The 17,184-nt window shown below is 36.6% G+C and overlaps 1 protein-coding gene across 1 annotated transcript; it reads right to left on the bottom strand.

Moving 5' to 3' along the window:
- Nucleotides 1-1,533: 1,533 nt before the first annotated feature.
- cass4 (Cas scaffold protein family member 4) lies at nt 1,534-15,602 on the bottom strand. Its single transcript, XM_016482431.1, has 7 exons — nt 15,268-15,602; nt 6,642-7,046; nt 5,129-5,200; nt 4,431-4,541; nt 3,004-4,272; nt 2,280-2,363; nt 1,534-2,184 (listed from the first exon to the last, which is right to left on the bottom strand). Exons 1-7 carry the CDS (start codon nt 15,271-15,273, stop codon nt 1,771-1,773), a joined length of 2,361 nt encoding a protein of 786 aa, XP_016337917.1. The 5' UTR covers nt 15,274-15,602; the 3' UTR covers nt 1,534-1,770.
- Between the last annotated feature and the right edge of the window lie 1,582 nt (nt 15,603-17,184).

Raw genomic sequence — 17,184 nt, 5'->3', positions numbered from 1 at the left:
GAGAATGAGTTTTCATTTTAAATAAGCCCGTCTCCAGCAACATTTCCAGTTTTTGTTGTTGTTCAATTTTTTTGTTTTCTGCAGCGACTCGGAGCACTTTTCATACCCTTTTTTCTGGCTGAAGCACATTTGTTTCAATCTATAAGAATAATCAGCCTACACTACCAGTCAAAAGTTTTTGAACAGTAAGATTTTTAATGTTTTTTTTTTTTTTTAAGAATTCTCTTCTGCTCACCAAGGCTGCATTTATTTGATCCAAAGTACAGCAAAAACAGTAAAATGTTGAAATATTTTTACTATTTAAAATTGCTTTCTATTTGAATAGATTTTAAAATGTAATTTATTCCTGTGATCATACATAGGTACATTTTCAGCATCATTACTCCAGTCTTCAGTGTCACATGATCCTTCAGAAATCATTCTAATATGCTGATTTGCTGAATATCAATATTTAAAACAGTTGAGTACATTTTTTTTTCAGGATTCTTTGATGAATAGAAAGATCCAAAGATCAGCATTTATCTGAAATAAAAAGCTTTTGTAACATTATACACTATTCCATTCAGTATCATTTTTATTATTTTTTTGGGAAAGAAATGATAGAAATTAATACTTTTATTTAGCAAGGATGCTTAAAATTGATCAAAAGTGATGATAAAGGCATTTATAATGTTACAAAAGATTTCTATTTCAGATAAATAGTGTTCATATCGATATCGGAATTATATCGTATCGACCGAAAGTAAGAAATATATCGTGATATCAATTTTGGCCATATCGTCCAGCCCTAATCACAACATAGCCTATTAAACAGTCAGAAAAATGTTGGTAAATAACATTTTATTTGTGTCAAGAAGAAATATTTTCATAATTATATGTGGGGGAAAAACAGAATGCTACAATCTTAGAGTGTATGAAAAGACTGAAAACTAGAAAACTGACAAATTATACAAAAAAGTAACATCAATTGTATTGAGGAAATATTTACATTTTGCTCAAACACTGAATTTTCAATAATTGTACAAAAAAGAGACACATACTATAGTCATCTACATACATTTTGACTACTTATGACCAAAAATCTGTATACAGTGTCAGGCATTATAAAAGTGCAATTTTTGCTTAAGTCATTTAAAGTCTGAGGTTTGGCAGAGTGAGTACACAAAAAAGAATAAGGCGAATAGATGCACAAATCGTGTTTAAGACTGTTAACAGTTCACCCGAAAATTAACATTCTGTCATAACATGACAGAATTTTCATTTTTGGGTGAACTGTCACTTTAACATCTACACAGCAACAAGTATGTTTTCTGTGTTGTCTTTATGTGCTTACATGCACAATCATACAATGATATTGCTTAATAACCCAACAACATCTAAGTCCAAACAATGTTCTTTTATCGGGTAACATTTTTAAATGGTGAAAGCAAGACCTGATTGCAACACATTTTTAATATCTATATGTAAACACCTTTACCGATATTTGTACAAATACTTTTATTTTTGCATCAGCATACTGTTGTGCATGTAAAGACATCAATGCCATTATTTGAGGTTATAATTATAAGTTGTCCCTTTACTACCTTTAACACTGCCTCCTCATCCAGACTAACAAGTTGGGGGAAAAAAATCAGTGAAGCTTCTTTTAACGGTGGCTGGTTTAGTCTCACATACAAATCACACAAATTGAGATATTTCACATATACCACGTTGTCTTCACCAGCCCACTTCCACAAGATACACTGGACAAACAGATGGCAAAACTGCTGCTCAGACGTCCAGTGACATTCTGAAGTGTTGTGCCCTTTGAGCCAACTCTTTGGCAATGCCCTGCACCTCCTGGAGAGCCAGTTTGTCAGGGAAGTCCAAAGCTGCCTTCTTGGTCATCATGGCCAGTTGCTTGAGATGGGCACACAGCTGATTGCTCACAGACAACATTTCCTGGCTGGCCTCACGATTTTTAGCTTCACTACACAAAGTGTTCACGAGTCTTTGGCCCACCATAATGACCAGCTTGCTGTGGGAGATGAACTTTTCAGGTGGCTGGCCATCATTTAGGCTACTTATAAACACACTGATGGCCTTCTGAATAGCTCCAAAATACAGCCGGCAGTGGTCAGAGATGGAAGGCTTCATGGAGGTCTGGACTGGAGTGCAGGGGTTAACTGATAGTGATTTGGAAACCTTTTGAAGACACAGGAAGTAATAAATTGTTTTAGAAAGCTGAAACTTTTGAACACAATACTGTGAGCTGTACTGTCAGGGTCACACGTTTTTACCTGTTTTTTCAAGGTATCACCATTTCTCTTTGATTTAAGACTGCTTTTTGCTGGTTTTAGTTGTTCGTCAAACTCTGTCTTTGTCTGTTAAAAAGCAGTAAAGAATTAATACTGAATACTTAAGCAAGAGAACATCAAACTGATTAAAAGTGACAGAAAAGACATTTATAATGTTATAAAAGATTTATTTTTCAAATAACAATCGTACAAAATGTTTCTTGAGCAGCAAATCAGCATATTAGAATGATTTCCAAAGGATCATGTGACACTGAAGATTGGATGAAATGGCTGATGAAAATTTACATTTGCCATCACAGGAATAAATTATATTTTGAAATTAAGTTATTTTAAATTGTAATTGTAACTTTTACTGTTAATGGATCAAATAAATGCTTAAAAAGTTAAAAAGATTAACTTTGCTGTCATTAATACAAGTCAAATTAATAATTTAATATTACTATTACATGTAGTTTTTAGCAAATTTCAAAATGAATATCCATTTTTAATACTGTACATTATAATGTTGTGATGCTTAAATTTACTCATAATATTTACAATGATTAAAAAAAAATTTTTTTTCATTTTCTAAATTTATTATGATTTAATATTTAATTTATATTATAGTATACATTTATAATTTAACGTTTAATATCAACCATTTATCAGTTATAGGCCATAACATGAAAATAATTATGGTCTTATCAGCTTGAGGTGTTTTGCCTACCTGAAGTTGTACATAGTCACTTTCATCTATTCCTGAGTCTACCATTGGTTCACTTTTGCTCCTTTCAGATGTGCTTATATTCTCCACTATGTCTGGCTCCTTAGCCGGCACTCTGAAAAGAAGCTTTCCGTTTGCATTCAGGATGGATACCAGCCTCTTCACATCCTCTGGTACGGTTCGAGCCACCATAACAAAGCGCTCCAGGTGGTCAGGTGTCTGTGACTGATTGGCATCCTGAGCTAGTGTATCCAGCAGCCAGCCCAGATCTCGCAGAGTCCTTGCAGCCTCCTGAAGGATCAAGCCCGAGTCTTCAATGATGGAGATCTGCTTCAGCAGCCTGGTCTGCAGGTTAAAGTCTGTCAGCCGCTGTGCATTACCTCTGACATCCAAGGCGAAGTTCAAGAAACAGGTGACAGAGTCAGTCGCATCTTCGGTGGCCATGCGGATCTGATGGAGGTGCTGACTCAGATGCTCTTTGGTTCTCCATTGGCTGCTGACGAACAGCATAAGCTTGGGCACAGATTGGCACACCGCTTCTTGCAGCTCAAGCAACCTGTTGCTGACTTCCTCCTGTGAAAGTGTGACCTCACGCAAGGGCTCAGGTTCAGGAGAACTTAGCATTAAGGAGTCGCATGAGCTCCTGGAAGAACTGGAAGCAGTGGAGGAGGTGGACACTGTTGAGCTCCTCTGGTGGTCTTTGTTGACCCTTCTAATCGTCCCTTTCACAGGCTGCCTGGACGTTGTCCTGCCCCTCGAGGGCCAACGATGAAGTTGGTCATACATGGGTCCAGGTTTATCCCTGTACTCAATGGATTCATGGCTCATTTTAGAGTCCATTTCAGAAGGGCATTGCTGTCTGGGTAACACTACAGGGCTGTCTGTTTGTTTAAGGCATGGTGGGACATCATAGACGCATGTATTTGTTGAATTCCCAGTGTCTGTACAAGACTGCTCCACTGCTTTGCTCGGTTTGGGGATGTCATAGAGGGGCTGGATGGGAACGTGCTTCATTTCAGGCCAGCTGTGATTTGGCAAAGTGTCATAAAGTGGCTTGTTTGAATACATAGTTTTGGGTGGCATGGTGCCATAGTAACAAGTTTCACTTCCTTGTTTTTGGGGGAAAACAGGCACGTCATAAATCCATTCAGACTTACAGGGTTTTGGCTTGGTACTATAACAACATAGAGGCTTTTGAATATCGTCATTGATGAAGGGCACTGGGATGTCATAATTGGGGTCTTGGGAAGCCAGTGGGTGTATGGTGGCGACCTAAAAAAGAAGGAAATAAATTTCACTTAGAAATGGACTTAGAAATTTCACAAATTGATTCGATTCAGCTTTTGTATTGAATCGGTTATATCAGTAAAGATGTCTTCACAGTTTTAATGTGTTTGTTTGAGTTGCTGTACAGGCGTTACTATGCTTACTTTTTTCTTGGTTGAAGTGGCGCATCTCGCTCTTAGTATTTCATGTCTGTTATGAAAGTCGGTGCTTGACATCAATGATGTTTTCCTTTCCAAAGGCTTCGGTGTAGATGGCTTCAAAAGACAATTACACAATTTACGACGTTATCTTTGATCAGTATTATTTTGCAGAGTATTTCTTAAGGTGACATTCTACTCTTCTTAGTCTTTTGAATTAATAACCAAAAATGACAAGTGCAAGGGTTTTTAAACATTTCAATGCCAAAGACCCCCCCAAAATAAAACTAATTTTTTTTCATATATAAAGACCCAGAGAAAAAGAAAAAAAATGAAGTGTTATTTTGTAAATAAAACATTTTATTTTATTAATATTTCCAAAAACAAAAAAAATCCAGTTTTCACAATTTTCTCTATATTATTTATTTAATAATTTTCTATTTTTTAATGATATATGGATTTGTTTTTTATTTATTTATGCTGTATTTTTATACTGACCAAACAATCTCTGTCAATAAAAAGTAAAAATGTTTCTTATAACTGTTCAGATTTCAGACTTGATAATTTCTACACTTTTATTCTTCTTTTCACATCTTTTTTATTCAGTTTTTCTGCATGCCCTCTTACAGACCTCTAGGTATCCTTTGACCTCAACTGGAAACCCCAGGCTAGTGAACAACTCATAAAAATGCAAGAGGACTTACTGTGAACAAGGAGGGTTTTCTCACCAGGCTTGGGACATCATATATTTCCGTACCACCTCTGGCAGTTAAAGCCTGAAAAGCATAAAAATGTAAGTCTAGGCAAAAAGCTTAACTAAACAAGCAAAAATTTGAATACTCTATGTAAATGACAACACATGGCCCACTTCTTAGAGCCAGACAGGATCCTTTAAAGTGCTGTACACTTTACTGTGTGCCTGCCCAATTAACCCAGTTTTCTAATTGAAGCCATACTACACATAAGTTGCTAAGGCAATCGTCTCTCCCTGAAACAGGAGGGGAAATGGACAACATGTGAACCCAGCTACCTCACCTATTACACAGTAACTTGCACAGACACCTCTCTCTCTCTCTTTCTTTGTGTCTTTCTCTCTGTCCGTCTCTCTCTCTCTCTTTGTCCCTTTCTTTGGGGTCCCTAGCCATAGGCCATAGATCTTCTGGTTGCAGTTATTGGTGTCTGAATTCTGTCTTTGCTACTCTTTTACAAGCTCATAAAGCCCTTGTGCTACATACCTGTCCCAGCAGAGAAAGACCCCTGGTCCCCATCTGTGAACTCTTTGCCAGCAGGGGTTTCTGAGACATTGCTTGTTATTAGCCACTGTTCAACATATAGTCTACTAAATCATCTACACATTCAGTTCTCCCTTTTATATTTTGGAATGATTGGTTATTGGCATTTCATAGAATATTTAGTGGATTGTTTTATGATTAAGCAATATCACATTAGTAAGGGCCCAATAACCTTAGAGTCCACACCAATGGACAATAACGTAGTTTATTATAAGCGCTGTTTATATGTTGTCTGCCGCTTTAAATGCTTGAGCTCAAATGCCATTCAGTGTTTTTTTTTTTTTAAAGAATCAGTTGAGTCAATGATTTAGTGAATCACATGAATCAGTGTTTTGAAAAAAATCGATTGGATAAATGATTCAATTCAATGACTTGTTCATAAAGACAGTCACTAGTGAAGTGATAAAAAAAAGTGAAAAGTCCCACTCATGTTAGGCTGTGTATCAGCCCTTTTGGGAATCAAATTCAAGTACAGGAACTAGCTGTTACATAAAACCTAAATCTGACACACAGTAGGTATGTTTACATGCATTACTTTCCATCAATCAGAATAAATCCAATCCGATTTCAGATTCCGAAAGTTCTGTTATATGAACTCTAACTGCAATCCAGTTTACATATTTGTTTAAAATGTATGTAAACATACACATCACAGAACTGTACATTATACTCAAGGTATTTTTGAATCTGATTAAGAAAATAGTCAGTTTCAGGCGTTTACATGCTTAATGTTTTCAAGTTGATCAGATTATTTCAGGTGTACACCACCAGTTTCAAGCCGAAAAATTAATTTGGATCGAACTCATGAAATAATGCACATGAAGGCATCTCAGTCTGACTGAGCCATCAATCTGATTATAAACAGATAATTTGGGTGCATATAAACGTAGCCACTGATGTGCTGTTGTTCCAGTGAGAGACTTACGTCACGAGGAGAACTGGTTCCATCTAGATCCTCTTGTGCCATGTGCTTATCTGGTGAAGGGACGGCTTGAAGGGGCACTTTATATATTGTACTCATTTCTTCATAAATCGGAATCACTGGTGGCATGATGGCTTTTGGAGTTTGATAGATGTTCTGACAACTACGATTGTTCAAGTAGTCCTTCTCTGTTCCTAAGTTCATACAAATGTTTTCAGCCTCTGCTGGGGAAAGCAGAGCCAGGCGGTTCGCTGGTGCCAGGCCCTGACGTCCACGAAGAGAACACTTCCACCAGCCGATGTTCCCCGCCACGTTTTTCTCTAGCACCATGATGATCTCACCCTTGCGAAAAGCCAGTTCATCTTCAGTTTCGGCTGTGTTGTCATAAAGAGCTCTGGCAAACAGCGTCTGAAGGAAACAGAAGACAGAAGATGTGAAAAAGTGGTCTCTTAAGACAACTACTGGTTAGAAGAAGACACGTAATTACAATGACACACAATGAAGGACCACCACAGATGGCAGTGGTGTCTTGGAATTGAACTTGAACAAACAATGGGCTTGTGTGACATGGATAATGGGCCTGTGCGTAACTAGGCACAACTTCGTAGCCCTGCTGAAAGAATGCCTGTGACCTTGTTCCCTATAGATATCCTCTGAGACTTTGTTCAGATAGGCAGTTTTTGTTTTTGTAGCCTGAACAGACTTTTCTTCTTTGTCTTATTGCAATATATTATATTGCTATTATCATGATATATACTCTGATAATATGGTTTTGTTCTGTATATATATATATATATATATATACAAACGTTTGGGGTCAAATTAATACTTTTATTCAGCAAGGACGCATTAAAATGGATCATAAGTGACACTAAAAATGTTAAAAGTTACAGAAGATCATCCACAAAAATATTTGTTTTCAATATTGATAATAATAAGAAATGTTTCTTGAGCACCCTATCAACATATTAGAATAATTTCTGAAGGATCATGTGACACTGAAGACTGGAATAATGATGCTGAACATTCAGCTTTGCATCACAGGAGTAAAATACATTTTAAAATATATTAAATTAGTAAACAGTTATTTTAAATCATAATAGTATTTCACAATATTACTGTTATTACTACATTTTTGATTAAATAAATGCATCCTCGGTGAAAAAAAAAACAAAATTAAAAAAATCATACTGACCCCAAGAATGTGTGCGTGTGTTTGTGTATGAATTAAAACTTGATTGACCAAAACAATGTTCAGAACCTGTTTAAATGCATTCCTTTTTGCGTATGTTTTCTTAATATTGAGTACGACCACTGAGAATGTGGATGTCCAAAGACAAGTGTATGGATGAGCAGCCTTCCTCTATGCTTGGTTTTCACATCCTGCAACAATTTTCTTTAGAAAAAAAAGGGAAACATCTTCCACACACTTCCTTATAAGTCTGCATTTTACAATCCCAAAAATACAACATTCAGGTTTCTGGTCTAGACTGTTTAGCAGTGGGAAACAGTTTAAACAATGAATCCATTCTAATAATTTTTAGCAGAACTCTATCTATATGTAAATTCATTAGTAGTTCCGGAGTTTGATACTCAGGTACTTCAGTTGTCTGTACGTACGGTTATTTATAAATCGGCCCTCAGACACACACAAACACCTGCACCTGCAAATCATACAGTAAATAAGAGATTTGATGTGGGTGACATCTGGAGAGCCCCTCACTCAGCACACATTACCACACACACATGCACACACGCTTCTACTATGTGCACACGTCCCTTTAAACCTCGTCCCATGTGTCACAAATTCCTCAGCAGCAACAGTGCACATGCTTAAAATTAAACATCATCCTATAAGCAGCATTAGAGCACATAATTGAGGAATAACTTTTATGAACATGAACTGTTCAGAAACCTGTCTATCAGTCATTCAGCCTTATTATCAGATACAATAACATTAAGCTAAGCAAACTGAATTAAATTGTCACAGTTTAAATGTTTATATATTGTATGCATTTATATGCATTTACCACAATATTCCTTTCAAAAAATCTGATTGACTCACAACCCACCTAACACTTCAAAATACTACTCAAATGAATAGCTGTCTGCAGAAATAGGTGATCACCACCTCTTCAATGCAATGTACATGTGTGTATGTGTGTGTGTTCAGTAGTTGATGTTCAGCTCCCCCCACACACCCAGCCTTCCTTCCTCAAAGCTCCACTGCTCACTGATAATAGACGGACGCAAGCGCTGCCTTAAATGGCTCATGGACGGATCCTCTGCGACAAAGCCTCTATTCAGCCCTCATGACTGACATACTGAGCACCTGTTCCGCTCGCAAGCCCTCCACTCGATTGCAACACGGGCTCTGGTTAATGCACGCTGACCACAACAAACCGCAGGCCCTCCTACACTGATCCATACAGAGCAAAGCACGCCATGGCCAGTCCCAGCATGCTTTGTGTGTGCATGGGAACTTAGCTCCAAACGAGAGCACCAAATCCAAGTTTCACCCAACTTACTTTACTTTAAAGTACACATGGCGTGAGGTGGTTCGGCTAGCATACAAAATAATAGGATATGTATTTCTTGTGGTTATCTGTGAAGGACCATTTCAGTTGGTTGTTTTATACATACAGCAAAATGCTAACTAGGCTACAACAAAAAAATTGCAGCGTTTTCTGAACATTTCCCTATCTTGTCCAGGACACTCCTGTAAAACAGATTTTTAATCTCAGTGAGGTTTTTTTCCTGGTCAAATAAAGGCTTAATAATAATAATAGTAATAATCTACAATAATGTAGGCTAATACACCTAATTTGCATAAAAAAGAAGCACAGAATTTACACTGAAAAAAATGCTGTGGTTACTTTTTGTGGTTACTAAATATGCAGAAACCACCACGCTGAAAAAAACTATTTTCACTCAGAAATGGTCAATTTCACAAATAATTACAAAGAAACGTCAAGTAACACATTAAATTAAACATGTCATTTTGAAGTAGTATTTTTTTTTTTTGTAAAATGTACTCCAATAACCTTTGTTTACGACTTCAAAAAGAAAAACAACATTTATAGTGTATGAGTAATTTTTAGGTTTGTAGATCAAAACATTGCTCTGTTTGAGACATATATCAACACTGGCTCAATCAATGGCGTGAGTTTGGGGCGGGGTTATCCATTTGCCCCAGCCAATGGAAGACAGTTCAAGAAAAGCAGCAATATTTTTGCAATTCTGCTGGCAGCACAGAAATTAGGGGTATAGTGAAGGGTATTTTTTCACACTAACATATTTCTGCTAAACATGGTTTGAACATTGTTCACACTGTTCACTACAACTAAAGAGTCTAACCAGCTCAAATACTGTGCTGATGCTGAAATTATGCGACTGTAATGAATGTGCCCTTGGTCTGTTCAACCACACACGTGTCTTAAAAGGGAAGATTGCTGAGTGTGTACATTTCTAAGTTTGCGTTTGGAGTATGCGCGTGTGTACAGTGAGAAAGGAGGTCAAATTCAGCTGAGATTCCAGCACACGCCTGCTTGTGCAGATCAGACTCAGACAGCTGGCCTCAGCTCTCAAGAAGCAGCTGTCTCTCTCCTTCATGTCTCACACCCTCTCTCTCAGCGCATCTTGTTCTCTTGCGGGATGAAATCTGTGATATGCCATGCTGTGCATTCACATAATAATAATATATACATTTGTAGCAATTCATCAATATAGAATTTATTGCATGATTCAATAAAATACTTTGGATCAGTTAATTGGAACATTGCATGAAAAATATATCTTATATATTATAAATATTTAAATAAATATTATAAATATTATATCTTAGTGTATTGGTGACATACACTTTCAGACTTCGTTCAAAAACATAAAACATCTTTCTAACCCCTAACCTATCTTATTATTTCTACATGTAGAAATTAATATTTCATGTTCTTTTATTTCATTTATCAGAAAATGCCTTTTGCATGGGGGTCCTGATTACCCTGTGGAGTTTCTTTAGCAAAAAATACTTTATTGACTGTACTTTTTTTCCTTACTTATTACATTAGGCTCCTCTTACATTAATCAAAATTCTGAATAAAGGTAAGATTCATTACTTCACAGGACTACATATATTCCTCTGTACAAGTGTAGCTGTAAAGTATCAGAAGTGATCCATAAGTGTAAGATTTTACAGTAAGAATGTGTTCACACTTCTGCAAAATGTGTATTTAGTGTGTGAAGCTTCCCATTCACTTTAACCCCTCAACCTAAGGGTGAAAGTGCAAAACCCCAGTGTCAGCACTCCTTAGTACGAGACAAAAAGGCTTGCTATGCAAAGAATGACACAAACACGGACATCAGAACTTTTCATCTTTAGCACTTTCTAATGCAATATCCATGAACCCACAAATGAAAACTTGTTTATTCACTCTCATGCCCTTACAAACTCGTATTACTTACTTTCTTTTGCAAAACCAAATGGTGACATTTTAAGGGACGTTTTAACCATTATTGTCCATTCAATGAAAGTCACTAAATTATGCTAAAACATTTTTACAATTTCCAATTTTTGTATTCCAAAGAAAGTAAACTTTCCCTTTAATTGCAAACTTGCACACATATTTGAGACTGCAGAGAAGCTGTTGATGAGATAATGTTCCCATATTTCCAAAGGAAGAATATTTTCGGACTGAGAGGACTGCTTTGACATAAATATTTATAGTGTGCACACAGGATCACTGGCTCAGCAGGTAATGAGCATCTCTTTTTACAGGGACAGGAAGCTGCTGTGTTAAGATGATATATTAGACTTTCCCACACTGAGTGAGTGCATGAGTATGCGTCAGTGTAGGCCGTCTGAGATGTGCTTCATGCAAATTGTGTACCTAAGAAAAATTCCACTTGCTTTCCAAGCTCATTTAATTCTTTAGAGAATCCTGGTTTAAGGCTTGATTAGAAGTGCCAACTTTATCCCATTCTTGTCCCGAGCATTGGGGAGTAGGTACCTAGAAGCAACTTAACTTAACTACTTTTGTGTGTGTAGTGGACAAAGTGCATCAGACAACATAGCCAGTACAGATGAAAACAAAAGAAAAACAAGAACTAGCTTGTTTTGACTATAGGCATGAAGTCTGGTTCACTTTGCAGCTTATTAAATTCAAGAACTGACAGTAAGGGACTTATGAAGGGAATCATAGTTTGATTCTTAATGTGATGTTGTGGCAGGATAAATGTTAAACTGATGATACCACAATAATATAATAACAATTTCATGGTCAGACTGACTGATTATTTTACAGACATAACTCTGAAAGCAAACTAAAATCCCCCAATATAAAAACATCACAATATTTGTTTAGAACTGTAAATGATGCTTGATCTGTGAATATTTCTCTCCTGATTTAGACGAGACAGCTTTTTCACTGGAGAAAGCAATATTATGAACAGAGGACTGATATTTTAACCAGAAGCAACGTCTTGATGAATTTATTTCTTACAAACACGCAGCTTTGCTTCACAAGACATTAATTGATGGACTGGAGTCATGTCGATTACTTGTTTATTACTTGATTATTGGGATGTCAACAACTGTTTGGACTGTCATTCTGACGGCACCCATTCACTGCAGAGGATCGATTGGTGAACAAATGTAATGCTAAATTTATCCAAACCTCTTCCAATAAAAAAATAAAATAAAATAAATAAAAAAATCTATATTTTGGATGGCCTGAGGGCGAGTACATTTTCAGCAAATATTAATTTTGGGTGAACTATTCCTTTAAGTCACCTAAAAGTGTTTACCATGTCTTGTTAAAGGGACAGTTCACCCAAAAATGAAAATTACCCCATGATTTACTCACCCTCAAACCATCCTAGGTGTATATGACTTTCTTCTTTCAGACGAATACAATCGGAGTTATATTTAAAAACATCCTGGATCTTCCAAGCTTTATAATGGCAGTGAATGGGTGTTATTTTTCAATAGTCCAAAACAAGTCCAATAAAGCACATCCATCCATCATAAAAAGTGTCCCACGCTCCGGGGGGTGAATAAAGGCCTCCTAGCAAATCGATGCATTTTTGTAAGAAAAAAATCCATATTTAAAATGTTATAACCAGTAATCTCTAGCTTCCGCTAACTGTTGTACGCACGTTCAGAATAGAACGCCGTTCCGGCGGATGATGAAGGACGTAGGAGTAGCGTAAGGTCCGGTGAGAATATGCTAGTCTCGCGAGAACCAACGTTTGTTTACAGGAGCAAAGGAAGTTCCTTACTTTAGCAAAGGAAAACCAGTCTCCTCTTGGCTTATATCGAAATCCTCCAACATTTTCCTTTACAAATCTTCATTTTGTATTTCTAATTCATGACTAGTGTTTTGTTTTGTTCTCTCCGCTGCGCTTCCACATTCGTCACTTCTCACCAGACCTCACGCTACATCCTACGTCATCTGCCGGAACGGTGTTATTGTGAATGTGCGTACGACAGCTAGTGGAAGCTAGAGATTACTGTTTATAAAGTTTTAAATATGGATATTTTCCTTACAAAAACGCACTGATTCGCTACAAATAACATAACACCCATTCACTGCCATTATAAAGCTTGGAAGAGCCAGGATATTTTTTTTATATAACTCCGATTGGATTCGTCTGAAAGAAGAAAGTAATATACACTTAGGCTTGGCTTGAGGGTGAGTAAATTTTGGGGTAATTTTCATTTTTGGGTGAACTATCCCTTTAATATTAGTTGTTACACGGCTCTTTGGCATACTTGAACAATATAATATTGCTCATTGTTAATTCATAAACATTTACAATATGTTAATTTATACAACTTAAATGCAAAAATAAATAAATAAAGAAAGAACAAATACCGGTAAATAAATAAATAATTGACCACAGAGGATGGTTTAGGTCATGATATGGCATTGGAAAGAACTAGGTCAGTGAACACTACATCCACCCATTGCATATAAACTGTCCAACTTCTTTGGTATTTCCTGTGTCACAACAATGAGATCATATACAAACCTCTTGGTTCTCAGAGATGACTTCCTGGGACCCATCGCTTCTCATGACATGACTCGGTTTCTTTCTTTCTTTCGTTTTTCCAGGGAGGATATAGGAGTTAATCATCATTGACTGATGTTTAGATATGCTATATCAGTCAGTGCAATCATCCATCACTAACTACAAGTTCCCCTTTTGGAAATTTGTGTGTTTTGAAATTGATGCATCACAGGAAATGTCATACATCTACGTAATATAAGGACTAAACTATTGAATATAAAGATATAAAGCAAATCAGCATATCAGAATGATTTCTGAAGGATCATGCGACACTGAAGACTGGAGTAATGATGCTGAAAATTCAGCTTTGCCCTCGGGAATAAATTACATTTTAAAATATATGAAAATAATATTTTACATTTTAATATTTTACAATTTTACAGTTTTTACTGAATTTTTGATCAAATAAATACAGCCTTGGTGAGCATAAGAGACTTCTTTTAAAAACATTTAAAAATCTATGGTAGTAGAATTAGTGTAGAGCGACAGAACGATAGTGTATATGAAAGACTGCATTTAGTTTTTACTTAATAATGTGATAATGTAAATACACTGGTCACTTTATTGTAAAGTGAGCCATTATTTTTCCCTTATGTCAGTAGAGAGCGTTGAGGCTTATATTTGACCATTGATCTACAGGTGTACATAAAACATTGATACGTAAACGCAGATTTAGCAGCAGTCAGTACAGTAGATCACGCATTTAGACATCAGCTTTTCTGATAGTCGGCTGTACATTACGTTCTAACCTTAAATTAATTCGTTAACTTCCTGTCCTGTCCAATCTAGTAAACTGAACCCACCTGGATATAGAATCATACTAAAATATATCATGACTAGCATCAAACTCACTCAATATTCTCAACGTATCACATGGGCAAATATATAAATATTTAGTCAGATGTGATGTGCGATATCTGATCTGATTGGCTTTGCAATTATGAGCAAATACACATATGAAGGTGCAAACCGCATCCATGGCTGGAAATGACAAATAAAGATCAAATAAAGATCAGCAGTTCACTAACAGCATCAGATATCCACAGGAAAAGATTCTCATATGGAGATGGGACTTTCTTCACTAGGAATAGTAAAAGTGCTAATATCCATCTATTACAGTTCAAGTTTCATCCCCCCAAAACAGTCAAACCTGTAACCTCTCCAGCCCAACTCGACCCTAGTTTCAAAACAAGAGAGCATGTTAATGACAGCCATAAAGTGCCATTCTCTTCCTTTCACTCTCAGGGTTAGCAGTGTCACGTTACACAGCACCTTCTGCAAAATTAGGGGTCTATACGAGGCTCGGGGCGGTGAGGGCAGGGGTTAGAGCTGACACCACATCTGAACAGTAAAAATCCCAGAAGTTTGTTGTCAGCAAGCAAAAAAAAAATCTATTGTACAGAAAACGGTTCTTGTTTGAAACACTGACAGCAGGTTGGTAGATTCCTCTTGAGAAATTATTTAATATTACTAGTTCATTCAGGGTCAAAATGGCCTGAAGGTTCACCTAACGAAGTGCTATTTTGTTTCTGAAGTTAATTTAGAAGTGAACAATACTGACCTCCATCTCTCTGAGATACGAATCCTATGATTAATCAGTTCATAAATCCCATCCAAAAGTCCATGTAGAATTGACAGACACAGCTAATCTTGTCCAGCAGCATCTGCGAATCTGTCTGTGCTTCTGTTTTTATGTCTGTTTGCTATATTTCTGTCCTCTGCTCTTCTTGTTGCTCTCTCACACACACATTGCTCAAATAAACCCAGAGTCCAGATGCTTCACAATAAGGGGCGGGGAGTGCAGCATTCACTCATGACATGTGTCTTGCTCTCATGCACGTCAGCCAACCCGAATCCCCTTTAACAACTGCTGCTGCACCTCCTCCAACTTCTACGAAAATGTGAGAGAATATCTGTCTGATTTTTTTTTTTTTTAAAGCATAAGTTGGTCAAATGCGCTGTAGGTTCTTTTCCAAAAGAAAGACAAAGTCTTTCAGTATTACTATTTATATAAAGAAGAAACAACCATCTAGCCTGCATTCTGCAAAACTGAGCAAACTGCAAATAGATGTTTGAAAAAGATTTAAGAAAGGAAATACTGCTAATTATTTTGATAAATGTCGGGGAGTGCAGCATTCACTCATGACATGTGTCTTGCTCTCATGCACGTCAGCCAACCCGAATCCCCTTTAACAACTGCTGCTGCACCTCCTCCAACTTCTACGAAAATGTGAGAGAATATCTGTCTGATTTTTTTTTTTTTTAAAGCATAAGTTGGTCAAATGCGCTGTAGGTTCTTTTCCAAAAGAAAGACAAAGTCTTTCAGTATTACTATTATTTTACTTCCACTATTTGTTTTTACAAATCTATTTTCACTTTCATCTGTGCACATGAGCTGATGTATTGTTTTAATGGGACAGATTCTCCAGTGGACAGACTTTGTTGTCAGGACAACAGATAGAGCCCCTGGAAAGGGCTGGTGGGGGTGGGACACCAATGATATACAACAGAGCTTCTCAACTGGTGGGTCGTGACCCAAAAATGGGTCACAGGTCTGTTCTGATTAGGTTGCGGACAACATAGAATAAAACGATGTTAGATGCAAATAATAAAATACAGCTGATCTCATAATTGTGTAAAGTTCCACTTCCTTCTTTCATGATGACATCAAAGCACTGGCATGCATTCGATAACACTCTACACTATTATGAAGCTATGACATAAAATATGACCCAGCCCACTTAAAAAAACAAAACAGGTTTATTTGCACTGGGAATAAACATAATTTGCGTCGACCACAAGGTTTTTTTTTTGGCAGTTAATTATTGGCTGCAAAATTATTAGTGAATTAGCTGAATTAGACATTTAGAAGCCAAAATATTTCATTTTTGAGCCTATGTCATGTACATTTAGATAATGTTGTGCCTATGCAGTTCATGGCAATGTTAATAAACATCCATGTATGTTTTAAGGAAATTTGGTATGAAAATCAAACACACACATACACAGACACGTATGTTACTTTAATTCATTCAAAATATAAATACAAAGTATAAAATAAAATATCTAAAGCTATATATTAATTTATATATATTTTATTTTTGCAAGCAAAAACCTTTAGATTGTAAAGATACATCTTTAGGCTTATACTGATAAAACTGGACTCTAAATAATGTGTGTGTGTGTATATATATATAAACTATAATTTCTGGTAGGAGCTGTGGATACTCTGGACAAACATTACAACTCTGTAATTACTTGTTACACCTGTTACGTGTGTAAACTTTTCTTTTGTGAAACCAATGAGCTCATTTGACCTTCATTAAAAACCAACCGAATAAATACGGATCTGTCGCACAGTGAACAGGCTAAGCCACACTCGCTGTGAATGTGACTTTGTATTAGCACTATTAAGAGCCTGACCAGTGCAAGAAAAGGAGGATCTTGAAACCGTAAGAGGAATTACCCTTCTGCGTCA

The sequence above is a fragment of the Sinocyclocheilus anshuiensis genome, unplaced genomic scaffold (genome assembly GCF_001515605.1).
Source record: "Sinocyclocheilus anshuiensis isolate Anshui unplaced genomic scaffold, SAMN03320099.WGS_v1.1 scaffold257, whole genome shotgun sequence".
Taxonomy (NCBI): Eukaryota; Metazoa; Chordata; class Actinopteri; order Cypriniformes; family Cyprinidae; genus Sinocyclocheilus; species Sinocyclocheilus anshuiensis.
This window is presented reverse-complemented; position numbering and strand designations above follow the sequence as displayed.

Excerpts from the sequence above, each read along its gene's own strand:
- cass4 (XM_016482431.1), bottom strand. Across the intron at positions 4,542-5,128 it reads GAAAACCCTCCTTGTTCACA|CCATCTACACCGAAGCCTTT; the intron begins GTAAGTCCTCTT and ends TGTCTTTTGAAG. Across the intron at positions 2,364-3,003 it reads GTGACTATGTACAACTTCAG|ACAAAGACAGAGTTTGACGA; the intron begins GTAGGCAAAACA and ends GCTTTTTAACAG.